The sequence below is a fragment of the Equus quagga genome, chromosome 13, assembly GCF_021613505.1.
Source record: "Equus quagga isolate Etosha38 chromosome 13, UCLA_HA_Equagga_1.0, whole genome shotgun sequence".
Taxonomy (NCBI): Eukaryota; Metazoa; Chordata; class Mammalia; order Perissodactyla; family Equidae; genus Equus; species Equus quagga.
The window spans coordinates 33,624,365-33,644,449 of NC_060279.1; the positions used below are offsets into that span (position 1 = coordinate 33,624,365).

The 20,085-nt window shown below is 56.2% G+C and overlaps 1 protein-coding gene across 1 annotated transcript; it reads left to right on the top strand.

Moving 5' to 3' along the window:
• The first annotated feature begins 1,688 nt into the window (after window positions 1–1,688).
• Window positions 1,689–19,859, top strand: IGSF9 (immunoglobulin superfamily member 9). The gene is made up of 21 exons (XM_046684156.1): window positions 1,689–1,858; window positions 3,956–4,206; window positions 4,434–4,622; window positions 9,688–9,840; window positions 10,649–10,803; window positions 11,051–11,168; window positions 12,638–12,779; window positions 12,881–13,026; window positions 13,119–13,261; window positions 14,456–14,596; window positions 15,094–15,210; window positions 15,419–15,569; window positions 15,776–15,899; window positions 16,109–16,284; window positions 16,535–16,785; window positions 16,979–17,063; window positions 17,160–17,339; window positions 17,567–17,603; window positions 17,930–18,790; window positions 19,059–19,186; window positions 19,402–19,859. Exons 2-21 carry the CDS (start codon window positions 4,149–4,151, stop codon window positions 19,581–19,583), a joined length of 3,537 nt encoding a protein of 1,178 aa, XP_046540112.1. The 5' UTR covers window positions 1,689–1,858; window positions 3,956–4,148; the 3' UTR covers window positions 19,584–19,859.
• Window positions 19,860–20,085: the final 226 nt, after the last annotated feature.

Consider the following 20,085-nt stretch of genomic DNA (forward strand, 5'->3'; position numbering starts at 1 on the left):
CAAAAAGTTACTTTAAAATGCAAATGAGATTAGCTTATCCTCAGGAAAACACTGGAGACAGCAGAAATGAAACCTTTGGACCAGAGGTGTAGCTGATTTTAGTGTAGGGGAGATCCTTCCCGCTGGTTGGTGAGGAGCCAAGATGTAGAAAAGGCTTCGCTCTTTGACCGTCTTTCCTAGGTATTCTGCCTGACTCGCTTTCATAGAGTGTCCACTAACATATTTTCATTATAGTCTTATCACTGTTAGGTCAGTCTGCTACACTGTAATGTAATGTAAGCTAAAAGCTGCCACTGTGGGAGAATTCACTGGAGGGATGGTGGGAGAGACCACACTACTGCTCCCATCACCCCCACCTCCACCCCCACACACTTCCATCTCAGGCTATGACATAAAGCCAGATGTTTACACCTGGTAGAACTTTCCAACAGTCAGTGTCCCTAAAGATGGAATGGGTTACTACAAGGAGTGGTGAGGTTCCTGGCCCAGGATGTGGTCAGATGGGGCTGGCTGATCCCCTGGAGGGAGGATGAGGCAGGAATGCTGGTGTGAGCAGTGGTTAGACCCATCCTGCAGGGTCTCTCCCGATGTTGAGGCTGTGGTCCCATGAATCAGATGCCTGGTGCACTCAGTCTGAGTTGTAGGAGTTCAGACTGGGGTGAGATCAGTGTGTGGCCTTTGAAGGAGGCTTCCTGAAGGGGAAGGACCACAGCAGGTATAACTGCCTACGCCTAGCAGGGAAGGTGTGACGACCCTGTATCCCTAAGGTGGACCAAGCTGAGGAAGTAGAAAGCTCTGAGGGGCAGACATGCAAGACATCTTCTAGCCTGAGGTCTCCAAGGGGGTGGGTTTGATGAAGTCCAGGCTGGGTCTGAATCCAGCTCTGCCGTGTCCTACATAGGAAGTCTGGGGCAAGTTACTTCACCCCCTTGAGCCTCCCTTTTCTCATTAGTCAAACGGAGCTTTACCTATTTCACAGGGTTTGGGTGCAGGTTACGTAAGAGTTATAAAGTATGCAGTCTAGGGTCTGGCACTCTGCAGGGGTTCAGTAAATGATCATTTACTCCACTCCTCCTCTTTCAATCTCCCGTGTCAGGATGTCTCTCATTTCTCCCCTTTCTCCCCTCTGGGCCTGTTTCTCTGGATCTTTTGTGCTGGGAACTGCAGCAGGAGCTGACTTGGCAACTTCAAACTCGGAGCGCAGCCTTCCCCTGCTGCACACTGTGGGAGGCGCCTGGGCAAGATTTGGGAGCTCGCCAGTGCAGACAGGTATTTCCAGTCTGGCCAGAGAGGAAATGGGTGGAGGTGGGGATGGGGATGGGGGAGGAGATCAGAAGAGCCCAGTAGCTGGGTGGATCCCCTGGGAGGAGGGCGGGGAGTCCCGCTCCCCGCCGGGCGCTCCTGCCCCAAGGCTCAGATTTCAACCCTAGCTGCCGCATCTGCGGTTCTCTCTGTCCGTTAGGGGAGGAGAGAGGGTCGAAGCGAGTTTACGAAGGAAGAGCCAGCTAAGGGCCAGCTCCTGCGACCCCTGGAGCACCGGCCCTGACCCCCGAGCCCCGCACTCTTGCGGGGTGAAGTGGCCGACCCGCCTTTCCACGCTTGGTTGTACAGAGCTCCACCAGGGGGCGATCGAGCCCACGTGCCACCGACTCTTGCTCCCCCCGAAACTACAACTCCCAGGCGGCTCGAGGGTCGCGCCCGCTGCTCCTCGCCTTCTGTTTGCTCCAATTGGCCGCCGCGGGAGGGGGGGATTGGCGGTCTCCAGGGCGACGGGAGGCGCTCGGGGCATCCGAGGCGGGGAGGCGGGTCCGCCCCCTATTGTGTAGCTGGAAGAGCGGAGCCGAGCTGAGCGGAGCAGGTGAGGGCGGGGGCGTTCTGGGGGGAATGGAATGGGGGTTCTGGCGGGGAGATGGAGAACAGTGAGGGAGTTATGGGGGACAAGAGAAAGCGAGGGACTTGTGAAGAGGAGTGCAATTCTTTGGGGGAGCAGAACTAGGGGAGTTCTGGGGAGTGAAGTGGAATTCTTGGTGGGTGGGTCGGGGTTCCTGGAGAACTGGAGTTCTGGAGGTACTGTATGTGTGTGTGTGTGTGTGTGTGTGTGGGTTTGTGTGTGTGTGTGTGTGTGTGTGTATGTGTTGGGGGCTTCTTGGTGGGTTCCAAAAGCAAGGAGGAGTTCCAGGGGTCCAAAGACGACGAGGGAGAGGGAATTGGGGGTGGGGTACCAGAAGTGTATTGTGGGCCGAGGCAAGAGAATTCTAGGGAGGGACATTCCAGGGAGAGGATGGGAGAAGTGAGGGGGTGGAGGGGTGGGGATTCTGGAAGAGACAGGAAGGGAATTCCTTGAAGCGCAGAGGACCTTGTGCAATTGGAGATCAGGTGTGAAAAATTGGGATTTGGGGAGGGGGGCTATGAGAAGTAGAGATAAGGAATGGGGGACGTGGGAGAATGAAGGCGTGCTCGGTGGGGAGACTAGAAAGGTGAGGATGTGCTGGGGGCAGAGGAGTTTGAAAGATCTTAGGAAAAGCAGAGGAATTCTGGGGAAACCCGGGTTACTAAGGTTCTCTGAAAACGGAGGCAGGAGGGAACTGGGGGTTCCTACACACCTGGAAAAAGATTTGTCAGCGAAGTATGGGAGAGCTGGCTGGGGGTGGTGGGAAGCTGAGGAATGTTTGCGGGTGAGTTGTCAGGAGTTAGACACACAGGGCCATTAAGTAGAGGCAGGGATCAGGCTGGCAGACATGGGAGATGTTTTATAGCCAGTCCTGAACTGTGAGGCCAGGAGTGGGGTGGAGGCCACAGAACAGAGTCCACTTGGATTTGCCAGTCCCCAGGCAGCACCCCCCCACCCCCCAGCCCACTGTGACTGCTCTGGGAGCCCTGGGGCTGGGGCTGTCAAGTGTTCCTACCCTTCATGCTCCAGGGTTCACTTTGTGCACCCTAGGGACTTGCAGGCTTTCTTTTTTGGCTTCTCAGGGTCCATGCCCCTAGGGCTGGGGAAGGGAGAGCTGGGTAAACCCTGGTGCTCTGAGGATATTGGAGGAGTGTGAGTGGAGGAATTGGGGTAAGGCCCTTGGGTCGTGGTGTCTGACGGAGGGAGGGCTGCCTGGCAGCATGATAAAGAGCACGTGGTGCCAGCCGCCAGTGCTGGGACCTGCCCAGACCTGGAGGATGCTGCCTGGGCCCCCTGTACCAGCAGATGGAGGAGGCAGCTCCTCCTGTCCCAAGTGACTGACTCACTCACTCACTGCTCAAGAACATTGGGAGGCTGAGTGGAGAAAGAGGTCTGGGGTCCCCAGCTGCCAGAGTCCACAGAGGCTAGGGAAATGGGGCCTGAGATTGTGTGGGAGTGTCCTGGGGGCCACTTTCTGGGGGTTCTTATCTAGGCTTTGCCCCTGACTGGCTCTGTGCCCCTGAGCAAGGCTCTCTGAGATCCTCAAGGTCCTTACATGTCACAGTCAGGGTGGGGGTGATAATACTGGTTCTACCTCCTATCTGCTCCCTTGTCATTAGCATTAGGACTAAGGAAAGAGAAGGGAGAGAGGCTGGACTGTGGGATTCTTCATCTCCCATACTTCCCTAACAAATCTTTTTCCAGGTGTACAGGAACCCCCGGTTCTTTCCTGCCTCTGTTTTCTGAGAACCTTAGTAACTCGAGTATCCCCAGAATTCCTCTGCTTTTCCTAAGATCTTTCCAACTCCTCTGCCCCCCACCATGTCCTCACCTATTGGGTCTACCCACCCAGCACTCCCTCATTCTCCCAGTACTCCTATCCCAGCCCTTATTCCCTGGGGCATCAAGATCTCTGGTGTCTTGGCGCCCCCTCCCCCTCCCCCTCCGGCTCTCCTCTCTCCTTTCTCTTCCTTTGCTGTCCTCTCAGCCTCTCTCTAACTGTGGGGTTTCTTCTGGTTCCCACTATTAGCCAACTCTGCGTGTTGCCTTGCATTTTGCATTTAGATCTGGTGATGCTCCAGGGAGCAGCTTCCTCAGGTGTTACGAGAGCGAAGCCCTAACTGTCCAGAAGAGTGAGAGCTGACACCTGTTACCTGATCAGAAGGGTTGGCAGGGCTTGCTGGGCTGTGGACATCCTTGGGCCCCTCCATCTGGGCCCCTGTGGATAGGAGGGGCCGGGTGAGCAGGCAGCTGGGCTATGGTTTGGTGCCTCAGTCTGGCCATCCTCAGCCTGATCATCAGCCAGGGGGCTGACGGTGAGCTGCACTCCCTGGCTTCAAGGACTCCTTGGGGTGGGTGGCATTGCCCAGGGGGTTCTCTGTGCGCATGTGAGGGGAGGGGAGGAAGAGGGCTGGTTCTGGAGAGGTTGAGGATTTCCTCAGTCACTTCACAAAGTCTTAGGGAGCCCACAGAGATACTGATGAACCTCCCCTCCCAGCCCTGACCCGGGCCCCTGCTGTCCCTCATGCCACCCACCATGCAGGTCGAGGAAAGCCTGAGGTGGTATCGGTGGTGGGCCGGGCTGGGGAGAGTGCAGTGCTGGGCTGTGACCTGCTGCCCTCGACTGGCCGGCCCCCACTGCACGTCATCGAGTGGCTGCGTTTTGGGTTCCTGCTTCCCATCTTCATCAAGTTCGGCCTCTACTCTCCCCGAATCGACCCTGATTACGTGGGTAAGACTTATTCTCAGGTGGGAGGTTGGGAGGTGTCACCAACAAAGGTGGGTGTGGTGGGGGGGAGCCAGACCACTTCTTAATGCTCAGTCCCTGCCCCAACTCATCTCCACCTCCGCTGCCTTAACTCTGCTAACAAGCATGGCTCTGCTCCCAAGCGCTGTTAATTCATTGAAGGATTCATTCATTTACACACACACACACACACACCCCTTATAGCTGTGCTGTTTAGAACTCCACGTGGTCTGTTCCAAAGGAGATCCTGCAGCCCTATTCCAAGTATCCATCCTAATTCTCTACTTGCTCTTTCTAGATCTCCTCGTGAAGCCTCCCAGACTCCATCCTGATCTCCCTTAGTCTCCCTCTTTGGTCCTCTCCTCGTCCCTGGCTCTGCTGTCTGCTCACTCCCCTGCCCTCCCCTTCCCCCACTGTCTTAAATGCTGGTTCCGGGTTCTAGGCTTCTAGGGAGTGGGCTGAGAGTGGCTGTGTCTATGACCTGTTTGTTTCTCCAGTGGGCGCTCAGCCAGATCGAGTAGAGAAGAGCGTGTGCACAGAGAGGTGGGCTGGGGAGGGCCAGGTTCCCTAAAGATCAGTGAGTGGATGGGGCTGGGCTGGGTTGCTGCTTCAGGGGCTCCTGTGCAGACTGAAAATAGTAGAAAGCCTCCTTGGGGGCCTTCTCCTGGGCCCCAGATGGCTCCCTGGAAAGGCTTGGCTTTCTCCTAATCCCAGATGGAGCCTTAATCTGAGCGGTTTAGTGCCCGTCTCAGAGGGCTGTGTGTGGGAGGGCCTAAGGATGGGTCTGAGGCTGCTGGGCAAGAGAGTCTTGTAACCTCTTCAGAGGGGAAACGCAGGAAAGGCCACCAGTTGATGGTGGAGGGGGACCCCCACCTTTCCCCTCTTTAGTTTGAATCCCGGGAGAAGCCCTAGGATTGGCTGAGCTCCCACCGTGGGCCGGGCTGAGCAGAGTGGGGAGGAGGCTCAGGCAGGTGCTCCGGAAGGGGAGAGTTTATTTTCAAACTAGGGGCAGTTGTTGGCAAACAGCCTGGTGGGAGCGTATGTGTCTACACAAGCCCCATGAGAACTGATGAAAGTGGGCCCCAGTTGGGACAAGAGGAGAAAAAAACAGCTGTGCCTACCCTGGGCCGGGGAGGGGTTTGGGCAGACTCAGAACACTGCCTGACTGAGGGCACGGCAGGGGGAGGTGGAGGAGCGGAGAGAGACGTGCTTTTCCTGGGACTCCACCAGCGAGAGTGCAGCTCTTCCCCTTCCCTCTGCCCTCTGTCCTGTCTTGCGGTCCCTCAGGCGGATGAGCCACTGGATGCCTAGCAGCTTTGCTACCTTTCTTTCTGTCTCTGTATTGCTCCATTGAGCTGCAAGGGCTGGGAGCTGTAACCTCGGGGGCTTTCTTCCTACCTCTGCCCTTTGTGTCCACTCCTGCCCCCAGTCTGGAGACCAAGTCTGGAGCTCCTGGGCAGGCCAGAGCTCATCTGGGGAGTCAGGGCCCTGGGGGGAGGCCCCTGTGCTCATTAACCCTTTTACTGCCTCCAGTGTGGAAGGGGCCTCTCAGCCTTTGTGTAGGGGACTCTGAACTGCCGTTGCTAGGCAACGGGAGGTGGAGGTTGCTAAGGACAATGCTGTCCTGTCATAAACCCTCTGGGCAAGTGAACGGGAGATGGCCTGGGACTCTGTGTGAGGCTGGTGGCCTAGAATGTGGGAGGGACCACGAGGGAAACTTTTTGGAGCTTTAGGGACTACACTGAGGGGAAAGCTTCCAATCTTTGAAGACTCGAGAATCCATCCAGCAGAGGAGACTGGATTTATTAATGAGTATAAAAGTAGTAAAAAGCAGTAAAAAACAAGCTGGGACTGAATCCTAGATTAAGTTAGCCACTGTACGTCGAGTAGCCAGCACAGAGCCTGCACAGAGTGCCCATGTGGTGTGAAACCGTGACCAGGCGTGCAGAGGCAATAGAGGCTTGGCTTATTGTACACCAACTTTCCTGGGGTGGATCTTAGACCCTAGAGCATATGGTCTATGGTATGATAGAGATGATAGATCTCTTCTAATCTATGGGACTGGCTTTTGGTCTTTTCCTTTTGTGCTATATTTCTAGGGAGTTTGAAGATACCCCATTCAGTAGAAGGGATATGAGTTCTCTCTGTCTTGAGTTGTTCTATAAACATCAGTAATCTCATTCCATTTAGAATGCCCCGCTCCTTCTAGTCATTTCCCCTTACTACCTTTTATCCTTCAAAATGGTCCGTGTAGTCACAGCTTCCTGGAGGCCTTCCATACTCCTCTTGCTTCTTGTGTCCTGGAATATTTGGGTACTGTTAGCACCACTTTTGAACTGTGTGTGTGTGAACTTGTACGTGAGTGTGGGTTCCCTGACTTCCGAGAGCTTGAGAGAGCAGAGTCTGCGTTCTCCTGCTTCCTTTCCACACCCTCCAGAGTCTGAAGTCCATCAGGTTCTGGCCCTGTGAGTGGAGAGTGGGCCTCTAGGGGGTGGGCCCCGGACTCAGGAAGACCCAGCAGTGCCTGCCCCAGCCATCTCCCTGTTCTTCTGTAACACTACAGGCCTAGCAGTCCATACCTCACAGAAAATGTGGGATGTACAATACGCTTCATGGGATATTCTGATCAACAAATGTTTAAAACTGTTACCCACTGGCCACCAACCTCCTCCAACTGAGAATACACTGAATATGCTCAGTGCTGAGTGCCCTGAACGTCACTTGATCCTCATGCCAGTGTGCAATGGAAAATACACTGCATCTGGAGAAAGAAGGCCTGGCTTTGTCACTTACTAGGCATGTGATTTTGGAACGAAGCTTAATGTGAGTTTCTTCCTCTTTAATGGAATTCTTGGGAGCATTAAATATGGTGGCAATGCCTAATATAGCAACGCATAATGACATTTTGGTCAATGATGGACTGAATATACAATGGTGGTCCCACAAGATCAGTACCACATAGCCTAGGTGTGTAGTAGGCTGTACCATCCAGGTTCATGTAAATACGCTTTATGATGTTCGCACAATGACAAAAATCACCTAACAACGCATTTCTCAGAATGTATCCCCGTCATTAAGCGACACATGATGTATTCCATGGCCTATAGTCAGTGCTCAATCTCCCTTCTCTCTTCTTTCTGCATTGTAGAGCTTGAAGATCACCGTGATGAAAAGTTACTACCATGTGGGACTTAGAAGAGGTTGCAGTCTGGGGTCAGCAGGGTTCCACGGCCAGGCACATTAGGGTTACTGAGGAATCCCATGAGTGGGTGGAAGGGTGTGATTAAGTTAAATATTTACCTGCAAGTCCTAGGCTTATCTCCTAGGTGGGGATTTAAACACCTAGCCCTTTAAGCAGGTCCACCCTTCCTAAGAATCCACACTCCTGGACCCCTTTTTTAGAGGAAAAAAATCCCTTGCCTCAGATCACATAGCCAGCCTCAAGTTGATCATTCTCCTCTTCCCTGACAGCATTAGGGGCATTGTGGCTTAGATGACATTTCAGAAAGATTGCCCTACAGTTAGAAGGGAAGCAGATCAGAGGGGGTGAGCGCATAACAACTTCAGAATTTCTAGTATTAGGAAGGGCTAGTTAGGGGCACAATCTGGTTGGTGAGGTGGGCACAATGCTAAGGGACTTGTCTTAGAGCTGTAATTGTTTTGCATAACCCACAAGATTTAGAAACTGTCATTTGTCCATAAGAAAGGTCAAGGTGGGATAAGCAGTTGAGGAATGCAGGGGGGGTAGGCTGTTGGAGTAACCCAGGTGAGAGATACCATAGGACTAAACTAAGGTGGAGATGCTAGAGAAGGAACGGATATTTAGGAGGAAGAATTTGAAAGATTTACTGAACAAGGCAACATGGAGGTAATGGCGAGAGGAATCTAGGCGATACCAGGCTTCTGGCTGGGTGACTTGGTGCGTGGGCGCTACTCACTGATACAGGGGGAGAGAAGGGAGATGATGTGTTACCAGGTAAGGGACGGGGCCAGGATCGAATGCGGGCTTCTGATTTCAAATGCTGAGCTCATTCCTCTGTTTACCAATCTTTATTTGAGCACCCACTGATGCCAGCCACCATGCTGGCTGCCTTCCCTACGTTCTCTCTCCCCTTCATCTCACCTAGATATTTCCTTTCTCTCATTCTACAGATGAGGAAACTGAAGTTGAGAGAGAGGTTAAAAAACTTGCTCAAAGGAGTCCAGAGCAGAGCTAGATTCTAGGTCTCTCTGGCTCCCAAGTGTATGCCTTTCTCATTGGCTGCACTACCAGGGACCCCTGAAGCTGTCTGGGCTGTAGGGCTCCATCAGGGGAGGTTGCTGAGGGATGTGGGGGGATGTGTGGTGTGGATGCTGACTGAGGGTGGGAGTGTGGGGTCTGCCTCTGCTGGGCTGTGTGGCTTTGTGGAGCTCTATGTGGTCAGTCAACTGGGGCCTGGGTGCCGTGGGGCGTGAAGGGATGGGGTGCGGAGGCTGCTGACCTTGCTGCCTGGCTGGGCTGGACTCTGGCCACCCTAAGGCGCTTAGGCTGCTGATAATAGCCCTGAGGGATTAGGGGCTTTGGTAGGTGAGGTCTGGCTCCCTGCTCAGGCCCCACACTCTGCTGAGGTTTCTGGGGGAGAGTCCTCTGGCAGGAGGAGTACCCCCAGGAGCCCATACCTTGCCCCTACTAAAAGAGCCAAGGGGTGGCAGATCCTGTAAGAATCTGAAGGAGACTAAGTGTGGCTCTTCAACTCCCTTCCCCCAGCAGTCCCAGAAGCCAGGTGTAGTTCCGTGGAGCGTCTTGTCCACCTGCTGCCTGCTGCTCTGGGTTTCTCTTTGTCTAAACCGGGTCCCAGCTGTTGAAAGGCAGGAGCAATCAGAGGGGCTGAACGGAGAGATCTGCCCTCAATGACCCCAACCCTATCTCTGCCTCTTCAGACCCCACTCTATCAGAGTAACTGGGAGGAATGGAGCCTGTTCTTAACCTCTGAGAATGACCAGTGTGAACAGGGGTTTGGGGCTCCCATGGGGTCCCTTCAGCACCCTTAATTCAGGGCTCCCCTTCTAGGGCGAGTTCGCCTGCAGAAGGGGGCATCTCTCCAGATCGAAGGGCTCCGGGCCGAAGACCAGGGCTGGTACGAGTGCCGTGTGCTCTTCCTGGACCAGCACAGCCCCGAAGACGATTCAGCCAACGGCTCCTGGGTGCACCTCACGGTCAATTGTATGAAGCTGGGAGCAGGTGGTGGATAAGGGAGGGGAGCAGAAAGATGGGGACCTCTGGCTGGTAGGGGAAGGGGAGGGGGGCAGTTCAGATGCCCACCCCAGCTGACACCCCGCGTGGCCACGTGACCTGGCTCATTGTTTGCATCTTACCCCTCCCACCCCCACTCTTGCCCTCTCGGTTCTTCAGATCTCAATCCAATTGGCCTTCTAGGCTCTGTGTTAGGAACTCCCCCTTCCCCTCTCTCTTCCTTGCTCCCGCCTCCCTGGCCAGGAGAGGGTAATGGGTAGGGAGGGGGAGGGAGTTCTTGGACCCTAAGTGAAACAGAGCACACATATACATAGCATTTTGTTTTTCCAAACACCTTTTAACCAAGTACCTCATGAATTCTCTTTCCACGCTAACATGGAAGGAGTTCATGATTATTCCCATTTCATAGATGAGGAGACTGGGGCACAGGGAGACTGGGTCATGCAACTGGTTAAAGGCAGAGCGGAATCTAGAACCCAGGGCTCCTGACCCCCAGAATAGGCTCTTCCAGAGGGCACCTGGCTCTCTCCTGGCTCTGAACACACAGCCTATGCTCAGCCCCAGTTGCCAACTCTGAGGCCAGTCTGGGGATGGGCTGGTGCAATCCCACTTGGCCCTGGGGTGCAGCAGACATGGTGGCCCTGGGCTGGGGATTCCTCTGAAGGTGGGCAGGCTGGTGGGTTGAGGGCTGCAGCCCTGATCTGTCTCTCTGGTCCTTGGACGCTGCTCCTTGGGCTGATAGCCCTTCTGGCAGCCTCTGAAGCCTCTCTCCTCACAGCGCCCCCTCAGTTCCTGGAGACGCCTCCCCAGGTGCTGGAAGTGCGGGAACTGGAGCCCATCACCCTGCGCTGTGTGGCCCGCGGCAGCCCCCAGCCTCGCGTAACTTGGAAGCTCCGAGGACAGGACCTTGGCCAGGGCCAGGGTCCGGTGCAGGTGAGTCCTGGCTTGGGCAGGGTGGACCAGATAGAATGTGAGGGGCAGGTGGAGGCCTGGGAGCAAGACTGGAAGACAGAGAGGTAAAGGCCAGGCTGGGAGACCAGCCAGAAGTGGGACTTTGCGTTGGCTTCCTGAGCCTGGGGTACTGCCTCCCTCTGCTGGCCAGCCTTGGAAGTGCAGGGTCCGAGGTCAGCCGGAGGGAAGGGGACACAAGTGGGACCTTCCTCACCGACTTTTACCCTAGGTGCGGAACGGGACGCTGTGGATCCGGCGGGTGGAGCGAGGGAGCTCTGGGGTCTACATCTGCCAAGCCTCCAGCACTGAGGGCAGTGCCACCCACGCCACCCAACTGCTGGTGCTAGGTACTCTCTGGGGGGGAGGGCTGGGAACTGGGATGCCTGTGTGAGAGGACAGTGACCTGTGGCTGGGGCATACACAGCAGGAGTGAGGAGACATGTGCCTGAGGGCAGGGGCCCATGGAGAGTGAGGGGGCTCCCAACGCAGTTTGTTCCTCTAAAACCAGCATCTTAATTTTCAAAGGATCGTAAACAGACAAATAGATATTTAGTGCCCAGCAGTGTGGTATAGTGGAAGGAGCATGGGTGCTGGTGTGAGACCATGAGCCATGTAGCCCCCCTGAGCCCCAGTGTCCTCATCTATATAAAGAGGTTTATATCTGCCTCTCAAGACTGTTACAAGAATTTAACTAGGTTCAGCTGAGCCCAGTGATCTATGCTTAGTAATTCCTGGTGAAGACCTTCCCTTTAGAAGGAAAGCTGAGAAACAGAACACCTGGGCTCTGTCTCATGGAGCCTGTTTTCTATGTGGGAAGATAAGATGGATTAGCCAAGTGTTGTTCTCCTTGGTCCAGTGGGAAAGGCAGTGCTGGGTCCCTGGTGTTGGGAAGGCCTGAATATGAATCCTGCCTTCCCTGCTGACCCCGGGCAGGTCACCTCACAATCTCTCTGCCTCTGAGCCTTTGTTTCTTCATCTATGAAGTGGAGACAGTAATTCCTACCACCAAATGAGATGATGCAGTAAAGTGTGTAGCAGAGTGCCTGGTGTGCCCATAAGTGTTCTGTACGCTGGACACGTATCATTACCTCTTATTACTGACTCCTTGTGCAGTGGAGCCCAGAGAGGGCAGAAAGCGGTGGAGTTGGGAAAGTTAGAGATGGTTTTGCAGGAGCTATGTGGCTTGGCCAGGGTCTCAGGGAAGACCATTCTATACTGGGGGTTCAGAGAGCAAAGGCATGGAGATGGGCGTGAGCCTGGCCTGGGTCACAGCGAGCTGCCTCTACTGACCTGGAAAAAAAAGAAGTTTGAGCTAAGGGGGTGGAGACAGGAACTGTTGCAGATTCTTGAGCAAAGTGTTCTGTGACCAAAGGGGACGTTTCTGCATGGATGGCCATCAGAGTGGCAGAGGTAGGGGAGCCTGGAGTCAGGGATTGGGGTAAGATATTGGTACCTTGATTAGGGTAGGGGACATAGAGGTGATTTAAGATGTGACAGAGGAGGGACATAAAAGGTATATGAGGAGAGAGTTAAATGTGATTCTGCCTCTCCAACACACACGCATGTGCACATGCACACACAGTTTCTAGGCAGGGCAAACTGGGTGAATGGGGTTGTCCCTGGTGGGAAGGGGAGCTGGTCTTGGGGAGAGGAGAAACTTTGTTATGTACAAGGGCCTGCTTCACTTCCCCAAAGCCCTGTAATACCCAAGCCTGTATTCCAGAGGGCAGGACTGGGAGGAAGTGCAGAAATGACCTTAGGGTTCTGGGAAGACTGTGGGCTGAAACCTCCTCCCTCCCCTTCTGCTTCTCCACAGGACCCCCAGTCATCGTGGTGCCACCCAAGAACAGCACGGTCAATGCCTCCCAGGATGTTTCCTTGGCCTGCCGGGCTGAGGCGTACCCTGCTAACCTCACCTATAGCTGGTTCCAGGACAGCATCAATGTCTTCCACATTAGGTGGGGCTCTGGGGGTGGGGGTGGGGAACTGGTGGGCAGTCTTTGAGGAGCCCCTTGGCTGAGCAAGGCCTGGACCCCTCCTCACACATGCCATATTGCAGCCGCCTGCAGTCCCGAGTGCGAATCCTGGTGGATGGGAGCCTGCGGCTGCAAGCTGCCCAGCCTGAGGATGCTGGCCGCTACACCTGCGTGCCCAGCAATGGCCTCCCGCGCCCGCCCTCAGCCTCTGCCTACCTCACTGTGCTCTGTAAGCCTGACCTCATCTCCCTCTTCTGCCTGCTCCCCTCCTCTGGGCCAGGCCAACTCCTCCTCCACAACTTGCCCCTGCTTCCCCCCTAGACCCAGCCCAGGTGACAGCGATGCCTCCTGAGACGCCCCTGCCCGTAGGCATGCGGGGGATCATCCGGTGCCCAGTTCGTGCCAACCCCCCACTGCTCTTTGTCAGCTGGACCAAGGATGGGCAGGCCCTGCATCTGGACAAGGTACAGATGTGAGGCAGGGAGGAGGAAGGTCTTAGCTTGGTGTTATTCTAGTTAGGACAGCTGGGGTGGAATTAGCTCAGTTTAATTCAATTCAGCGACTAGGAAACACACACTTCTTCCCAGGTGCTGTGTGGGGTGTTTTGGGGAGCAGGAGCAAAGAGACATCCATTGTTAAGGAGGGCACAGTGTAGTGGGGGTAGGACAGCAACAGACACTTTGCTGGAAGGCCAGGGATGGAGTCAGCACCTTTCTTTTAGGGCTGGTTGAGGATAGATCAGCAACCACTTCTAGACTTTGGTGATGGGCCTTGAAGGGCGGACAGACACTCCATACAGAAACCAGGGCCCCGAGGCAGGAAACTATATAGTGTTTATGGCATAATGAATCGTCCAGTTTGTTGGGAGCCGCAGTGCCTGTGGGCTCGTGAATAGTGTGGAGAAAGCTGGAAAGACAGGTTGGGGCCAAAAGGAAGAACTATGGATGCCAAGTTAACATTACTTCATTTCAAGGCGATTGAGATCTTTTGTTTATCTGCAAAGACTGCAAATTCCTTGTGGGCTACTACTGTTTCCTTTCATCCTAGTGTCTTAGAGGCTTCTGCAATAGTAATACTCAATAAATTTTTGTTAGAAGTTAAGAAAAAAAGTATAAAGGCAGTTGGAGGCAGTGAAGTTGTTCGAGCAATGGTGTGATAGCATCAGAGCCTTGAGCGGAAGTTCAGTTTGTCAGATGGAATGGATGGGAGAGGGTGGACATAGGGAGGAGGTCAGAGGCTGCTGAAATGGTCCAGGTGAGAGGTTATGGAGTCCGAGTTAGAGAGGAGGACGTGAAGATGGCTGGCCTTACGCCTAGACAAAAGGCCTTCCCAGGTGATAGACCTGGTGAGTATTTAAATGGGGGAGTGAGGCAGAGTGAGGAGTCAAATGTTAGTGAGGACACTGTATTCTCTGTGAGTGGCGCCCCCTGGAGTTGTGCAGTCCTAGCCTTCAAACCCATTGGTAGTGGCCCCTCTGCAGGAAAGAGAAATGAAGGACTGGAATTCAGAGAGAGGTCAGACCTGGAGGAAGAGTCGTGGAGTCCTCTGCATAGATGTGGGTTTCTCAGACGGTCTCCCTCCTTTGAGTCACCTCTCTCCATCTCTGTCTTGCCTCTGCTGAGTTTCTTTCTCTCGTTGTCATCTCCTTTTCCCTCCAGTTCCCCGGCTGGTCCCAGGGCCCAGAAGGCTCACTGATCATTGCCCTGGGGAATGAGGATGCCCTGGGAGAATACTCCTGCACCCCCTACAACAGTTTCGGTACTGCAGGGCCCTCCCCAGTGACGCGTGTGCTACTCAAGGTGAGGCTCAGGGTGGCCCTGGTGCTGACACCAGGCTGAAGGAGGGGGTAGAGCCGTCACATGTGGGGAGGGGTTTCCAAGTCTGTATTTCCCATGGTGGCCACAGCAGCAGCTGTTGGACACCATCCCAGAGGTTTTTGCAGAGATGGTGCTGGGGAGGTGGGACATCAGTCACACAGCACATCCACAAAGTAAGATACCCCACCCGCCCCAACTCTCACCCACCTTGACCATGCCACTTCCCTCTCCGGAGGGTGAAAGGGTGTTCTGCAGAGGTTTGAACCACTCCAGAGAGGCCTCCCAGCCCACCACTCCTCGTCTATCCCCCTATTTCCTTCCAGCCCCCCTGCCGGGGAACAGAGACATAGAGCTAAAGAGACAGTGAGAGATGGAGAACTGAACTGTGGTGTGACAGGGAGCCCTGTGGGGGGAGTAACAACTGACCCTTTGACAGCAGTGTGAGCGAGGCCCCTCCCAATGCCAGATCTGGCTTGCAGGCTCCCCCAGCTTTTCTAGAACGGCCCAAGGAAGACTATTTCCAAGAAGTAGGGCGGGAGCTCCTCATCCCCTGCTCTGCCCGAGGAGACCCTCCTCCCACCATCTCTTGGGCCAAGGTAAGGCTTCTGACCCCACTCAGCCTGCATTCATGCCCACAACACCTCTGCCTCTCTGCCCCTGGCCATTTTGTGGGAAGGAGGATGTGGGAAGGAGAGGGTTGACGGAGGCAGGGCGGGGAGGAAACAGGAGCTGCCTGGAGAGATGAGTGGCGCCCTTGGTGAGGGGTGGCTGCGTGTGTCCTCAGGCTGACCAGTGGTTCTGTAGGTGGGCCGGGGGCTGCAGGGCCAGGCCCAGCTGGACAGCAACAGTAGCCTCATCCTGCGACCATTGACCAAGGAGGCCCACGGGCGCTGGGTGTGCACTGCCAGCAATGCTGTGGCCCAAGTGGCCACCTCCACGAATGTCTACGTGCTGGGTTAGTGGCTGGAGAGCTGGCTGGGGGCTGGAGGAATCCATGTGGGACAGGAGACAGGGGAATCATTTTGGAGGCCCAGATAGGGTTTGTGGGTGGGGGACCCCTAGGGTGATGGGTCGAGGGCAGAGGCCCTGGGGCTTTCCTTAGCTCTTTACCTTCTCTCAGGTCCCTGACCATCATCCCTCTCTCCATTCCCCCCTACCCAGGCACCAGCCCCCACGTTGTCACCAATGTGTCCGTGGTGCCTTTGCCCAAGGGTGCCAATGTCTCCTGGGAGCCTGGCTTTGATGGTGGCTACCTGCAGAGATTCAGTGTCTGGTATACCCCATTGTAAGTGACCTGTCCCTGCCCCTGGCCCTCTGCCCTCTATCCCAGCCCTGCCCTAACTCTGCTGCCCGATTTCCAGAGAATCTTAGGTGTTCTGAGCCTAGGTCCTGAGACCCTGATGCTTGAGGGGAGGGGAGAGGTCAGCTCTCTGGACTTCAACCTTCCTGGTCTTCCTAGTTCATGAGGTGCCCCCATTTCTTCATGTTCTCCAGGGCCAAACGTCCTGACCGAGCCCACCACGACTGGGTGTCCCTGGCGGTGCCCGTGGGGGCTGCTCACCTCCTAGTGCCTGGGCTGCAGCCCCATACTCAGTACCAGTTCAGTGTCCTAGCTCAGAACAAGCTGGGGAGTGGGCCCTTCAGTGAAATCGTCTTGTCCGCACCTGAAGGTAAAGAGTCCTCTCACCCCAAAGCAGCACAAGGATGGGGAAGGGCTGCCAGGGAAAGCAGGGATATGGGAGCACCTGGGTGGGAGGGGGCTGAGGTGCTGGGCAGCTTCGGCTCCGGAGGGGTTTGTGGAAGATGATCCAGGCTTGTACTTAGGGGCTCTGGGAGAATGGTTGGGTGGGGGTGGGGCGGGGTGGTGGAGGAAGGGGCCCTGGAAATCCTATCTCTGTCATGCCTATCTGTCCCATTCAGGGCTTCCTACCACACCAACTGCCCCCAGGCTCCCCCCGACAGAGATGCCGCCTCCCCTGTCCCCTCCCCGGGGTCTGGTGGCAGTGAGGACACCCCGGGGGGTACTCCTGCATTGGGATCCCCCAGAACTGGTCCCTGAGAGTCTGGATGGCTACATCCTGGAAGGACGGCAAAGCTCCCAGGGCTGGGAGGTGCTGGACCGGGCCGTGGCAGGCACGGAAATGCACCTGCTGGTGCCAGGGCTCATCAAGGTATGTGAGGGAGGCGGGCACAGAGAGGGTGCTCTCCAGCTCTCTGTTCCACTCCCCAAACCCAGGCTTCTCAGCCTGATTTGACCATCTTTCCACTTAACCCTAATCCTTATCGCCCAACTGCAATGTCTTCCCGAAAGGGGCTGGGGTGGACGGTGCTGGGCCCTGATCCCCTTCTGGACCCCACCTCTAGGATGTTCTCTATGAGTTCCGCCTTGTGGCCTTCGCCGGTAGCTATGTCAGCGATCCCAGCAACACGGCCAACGTCTCCACTTCCGGTGAGAACCTGGAGGGAGGGCAGAGCGCTGAAGATTGGAGGGCTCGGAGCCTACTAAGCCTTGGACACCGAACCCCCCTTGTGGCCCCTCACCCAGGCCTGGAAGTCTACCCCTCGCGCACACAGCTGCCGGGCCTCCTGCCACAGCCCGTGCTGGCCGGCGTGGTGGGCGGGGTCTGCTTCCTGGGCGTGGCTGTTCTCGTGAGCGTCCTGGCCGCCTGCCTCATGAACCGGCGCAGGGCTGCGCGCCGCCGCCGAAAACGCCTCCTCCGCCAAGGTAGGCCCGGGGGCCCCGCCCACGGCAGGGCCCCGCCCCACCGCAAGCACGTCCTACCTGGAGGAAAAGTCGCTCCTTCCGGTGTGGGCCTGGTGCCTTCCCACAGCTCGCATAGTTCCCACTGGGATGGGGTTGAGTGCCTGGTGTTGGGTGAGGGGTTCTGTGCCTGGGGCCCTCGAGGGCCTTGGTTTTGCTTGTGTCACCTCTAGTTCCCCCTGCCCTTTCAGATCCACCTCTTATCTTTTCTGGAAAGTCAGCTTCACAGTAAGTCCCTCCACCTCCTTGGCTTCCTTCTGCCTTCCCCCTGTGGCGCCAGTATTCTCTGCTTCCTTTTCTGCACCTTGCAGAGAGGTGGGAGGGGCGGAACAGAAGTGAGAGGGAGGTGAGGATGGGAGTGCCGAGGCCCCAGCCTGGGGGCGGGTCCAGTGTCGATGGTGCCTTCCCTCCACCCCTCCACCATGTGGGTCCTTTTCTCGCTTGCTCTCCCTAGCTCTGCTCTGTTGTGCACCAAACCTCTCAAGGCCTGACGCTGGTTCCTGGGAGGGGGACTGGCCCCCTACCACAGACCCTGATCTCCTGTCCTTCCCCAGCTCTGCTCCGGGCTCGGGCAGTCCTGACAGCGTGGTGAAGCTGAAGCTCCAGGGTTCCCCAGTCCCCAGCCTGCGCCAGAGTCTGCTCTGGGGGGAGCCTGCTGGACCCCCCAGCCCCCCTCCGGATCCTCCACCTAGTCGGGGGCCGTTACCCCTGGAGCCCATTTCCCGGGGACCAGATGGGCGCTTTGTGATGGGACCCATTGTGGAGACGCCCCAAGAAAGGTCAGGCCCTGAGCGGGCGGAACCTCGGACCCCAGCCCGGCGGCAGGCCAGGTCCTATGACTACAGCAGCAGCAGCCCCAGTGGGATACCCCAGCCCCTCTGCATTGCAGACATCAGCCCTGTGGGGCCCCCTCCCGCAGCCCTGCCCAGTCCCCTGCCGGGTCCAGGACCCCTGCTCCAGTACCTGAGCCTGCCCTTCTTCCGGGAGATGAATGTGGATGGGGACTGGCCCCCTTTCGAGGAGCCTGATCCTGCTCCGCCCCCAGATTACATGGATACCCGGCCCTGCCCCATCTCATCTCTCCTTCAACCCCTGGACTCCCCCACTGTGTCCCCCAGGGCAGCGCTTCCTGGGGCTGTTGTTGGGGTTGGCGCCACCCCAGAGCCTCCATACACAGCACTGGCTGATTGGACACTGAAGGAGCGGCTGCTGCCCAGCCTTCTCCCTGCTGCCCCTCGGGGCAGCCTCACAAGCCAGAGCAGTGGGCGGGGCAGCGCCTCCTTCCTTCGGCCCCCCTCCACGGCCCCCTCTGCAGGAGGCAGCTACCTCAGCCCTGCTCCAGGAGACACCAGCAGCTGGGCCAGTGGCCCTGAGAGGTGGCCCCGAAGGGAGCATGTGGTCACAGTCAGCAAGAGGTGAGGGCCGTCCCTGCACATTCCTGCCCTGGCCCCAGTTCCGCCCTATCGTCTCAGACGTTCTCCCCACCCCTTTCCTAATACCCTCTGCCCTCTCTGCTCCACCCCTGCCCTGGACCAGGAGACTTGGTCTCCTTCAGATGCTTTTCTTGAGGTCCAGACGTCTTCAGGTGAAACCCATGGCCCTGAGTTTGGGAACCCCAGGTTTAGGCTTTTTTGGCCACCTTCTATTCCTCTACCCACAGCACACATTTGTCCCTTTTAACAGGAGGAACACATCTGTGGATGAGAACTATGAATGGGACTCAGAATTCCCTGGAGACATGGAATTGCTAGAGACTCTGCACCTGGGCTTGGCTGGCCCTCGACCGCGACTTGAAGCTGAGCCAGAGCTAGGTGTGTGAGTCTTCCAGAAAGGGGGGCACTCCTGGCCTCGCTGTCCCATGTACCCTGACAGCCTTAGGACCCAGTCTGTTCCTCGTTGGGCCCTGTGCCCCAGGCTCTCTCCTCTGGCTCCCTTGGCTCCTCACCACTGGCAGGCCCTAGAGAGCTTCATGGTGTCTGTGAACCTCAAGACCTCTTCCTCGCATTGATCTGCCGTCCTCCTGCAGGTGCAAAGACTCCAGAGGAGGGTTGCCTCCTGAACACTGCCCATGCTCCTGGCCCTGAGGCCCGATGTGCTGCCCTTCGGGAGGAATTCCTGGCCTTCCGCCGCCGCCGAGATGCTGCTAGGGCCCGGCTACCAGCCTATCGACAGCCAGTCCCCCACCCTGAACAGGCCACTCTGCTGTGAACACCCTAATGTGAGGCAGGGTGAAGGCACACAGACCCTGCAGAGGAGCCCCAACAACACCCAACTCCAGCCTGGGACACTGCCACTGCCCCTTTGCACCCAGGCACAGGCCCCGCGGGTGGGCTTCGGATGGGATGTGTGTGCTGAGCCCCTAGAGCCTGGGGACTGGAACAGGGATCTCAGGTCTGCCTCTGTGTGTGTGTGTGTGTGTGTGTGTGTGGCATTTGTGGTGTGGGTGAGGTTTTTTACAGGTGAATAAAGAAAGTCTGAAAAATGTTTCTGTGTGTCGTCTGGCTTTGATTCTGAGAGGGAGCTAGGAAAATCTTTGAACCTTTAAAAAGGTGGGGGGGACTCTTCCTGAATGAATGGAGGTGCATTCAATATCCTTTCAAAAAACATTTATTGAGTGCCTACTGAGGTCAGCTACTAAAGATCAGCCATTGAGCTGGATGCTGAGAAAATAGAAAGTGCACTAAGATATGCCTTTGTCCTTGAGGAGTTC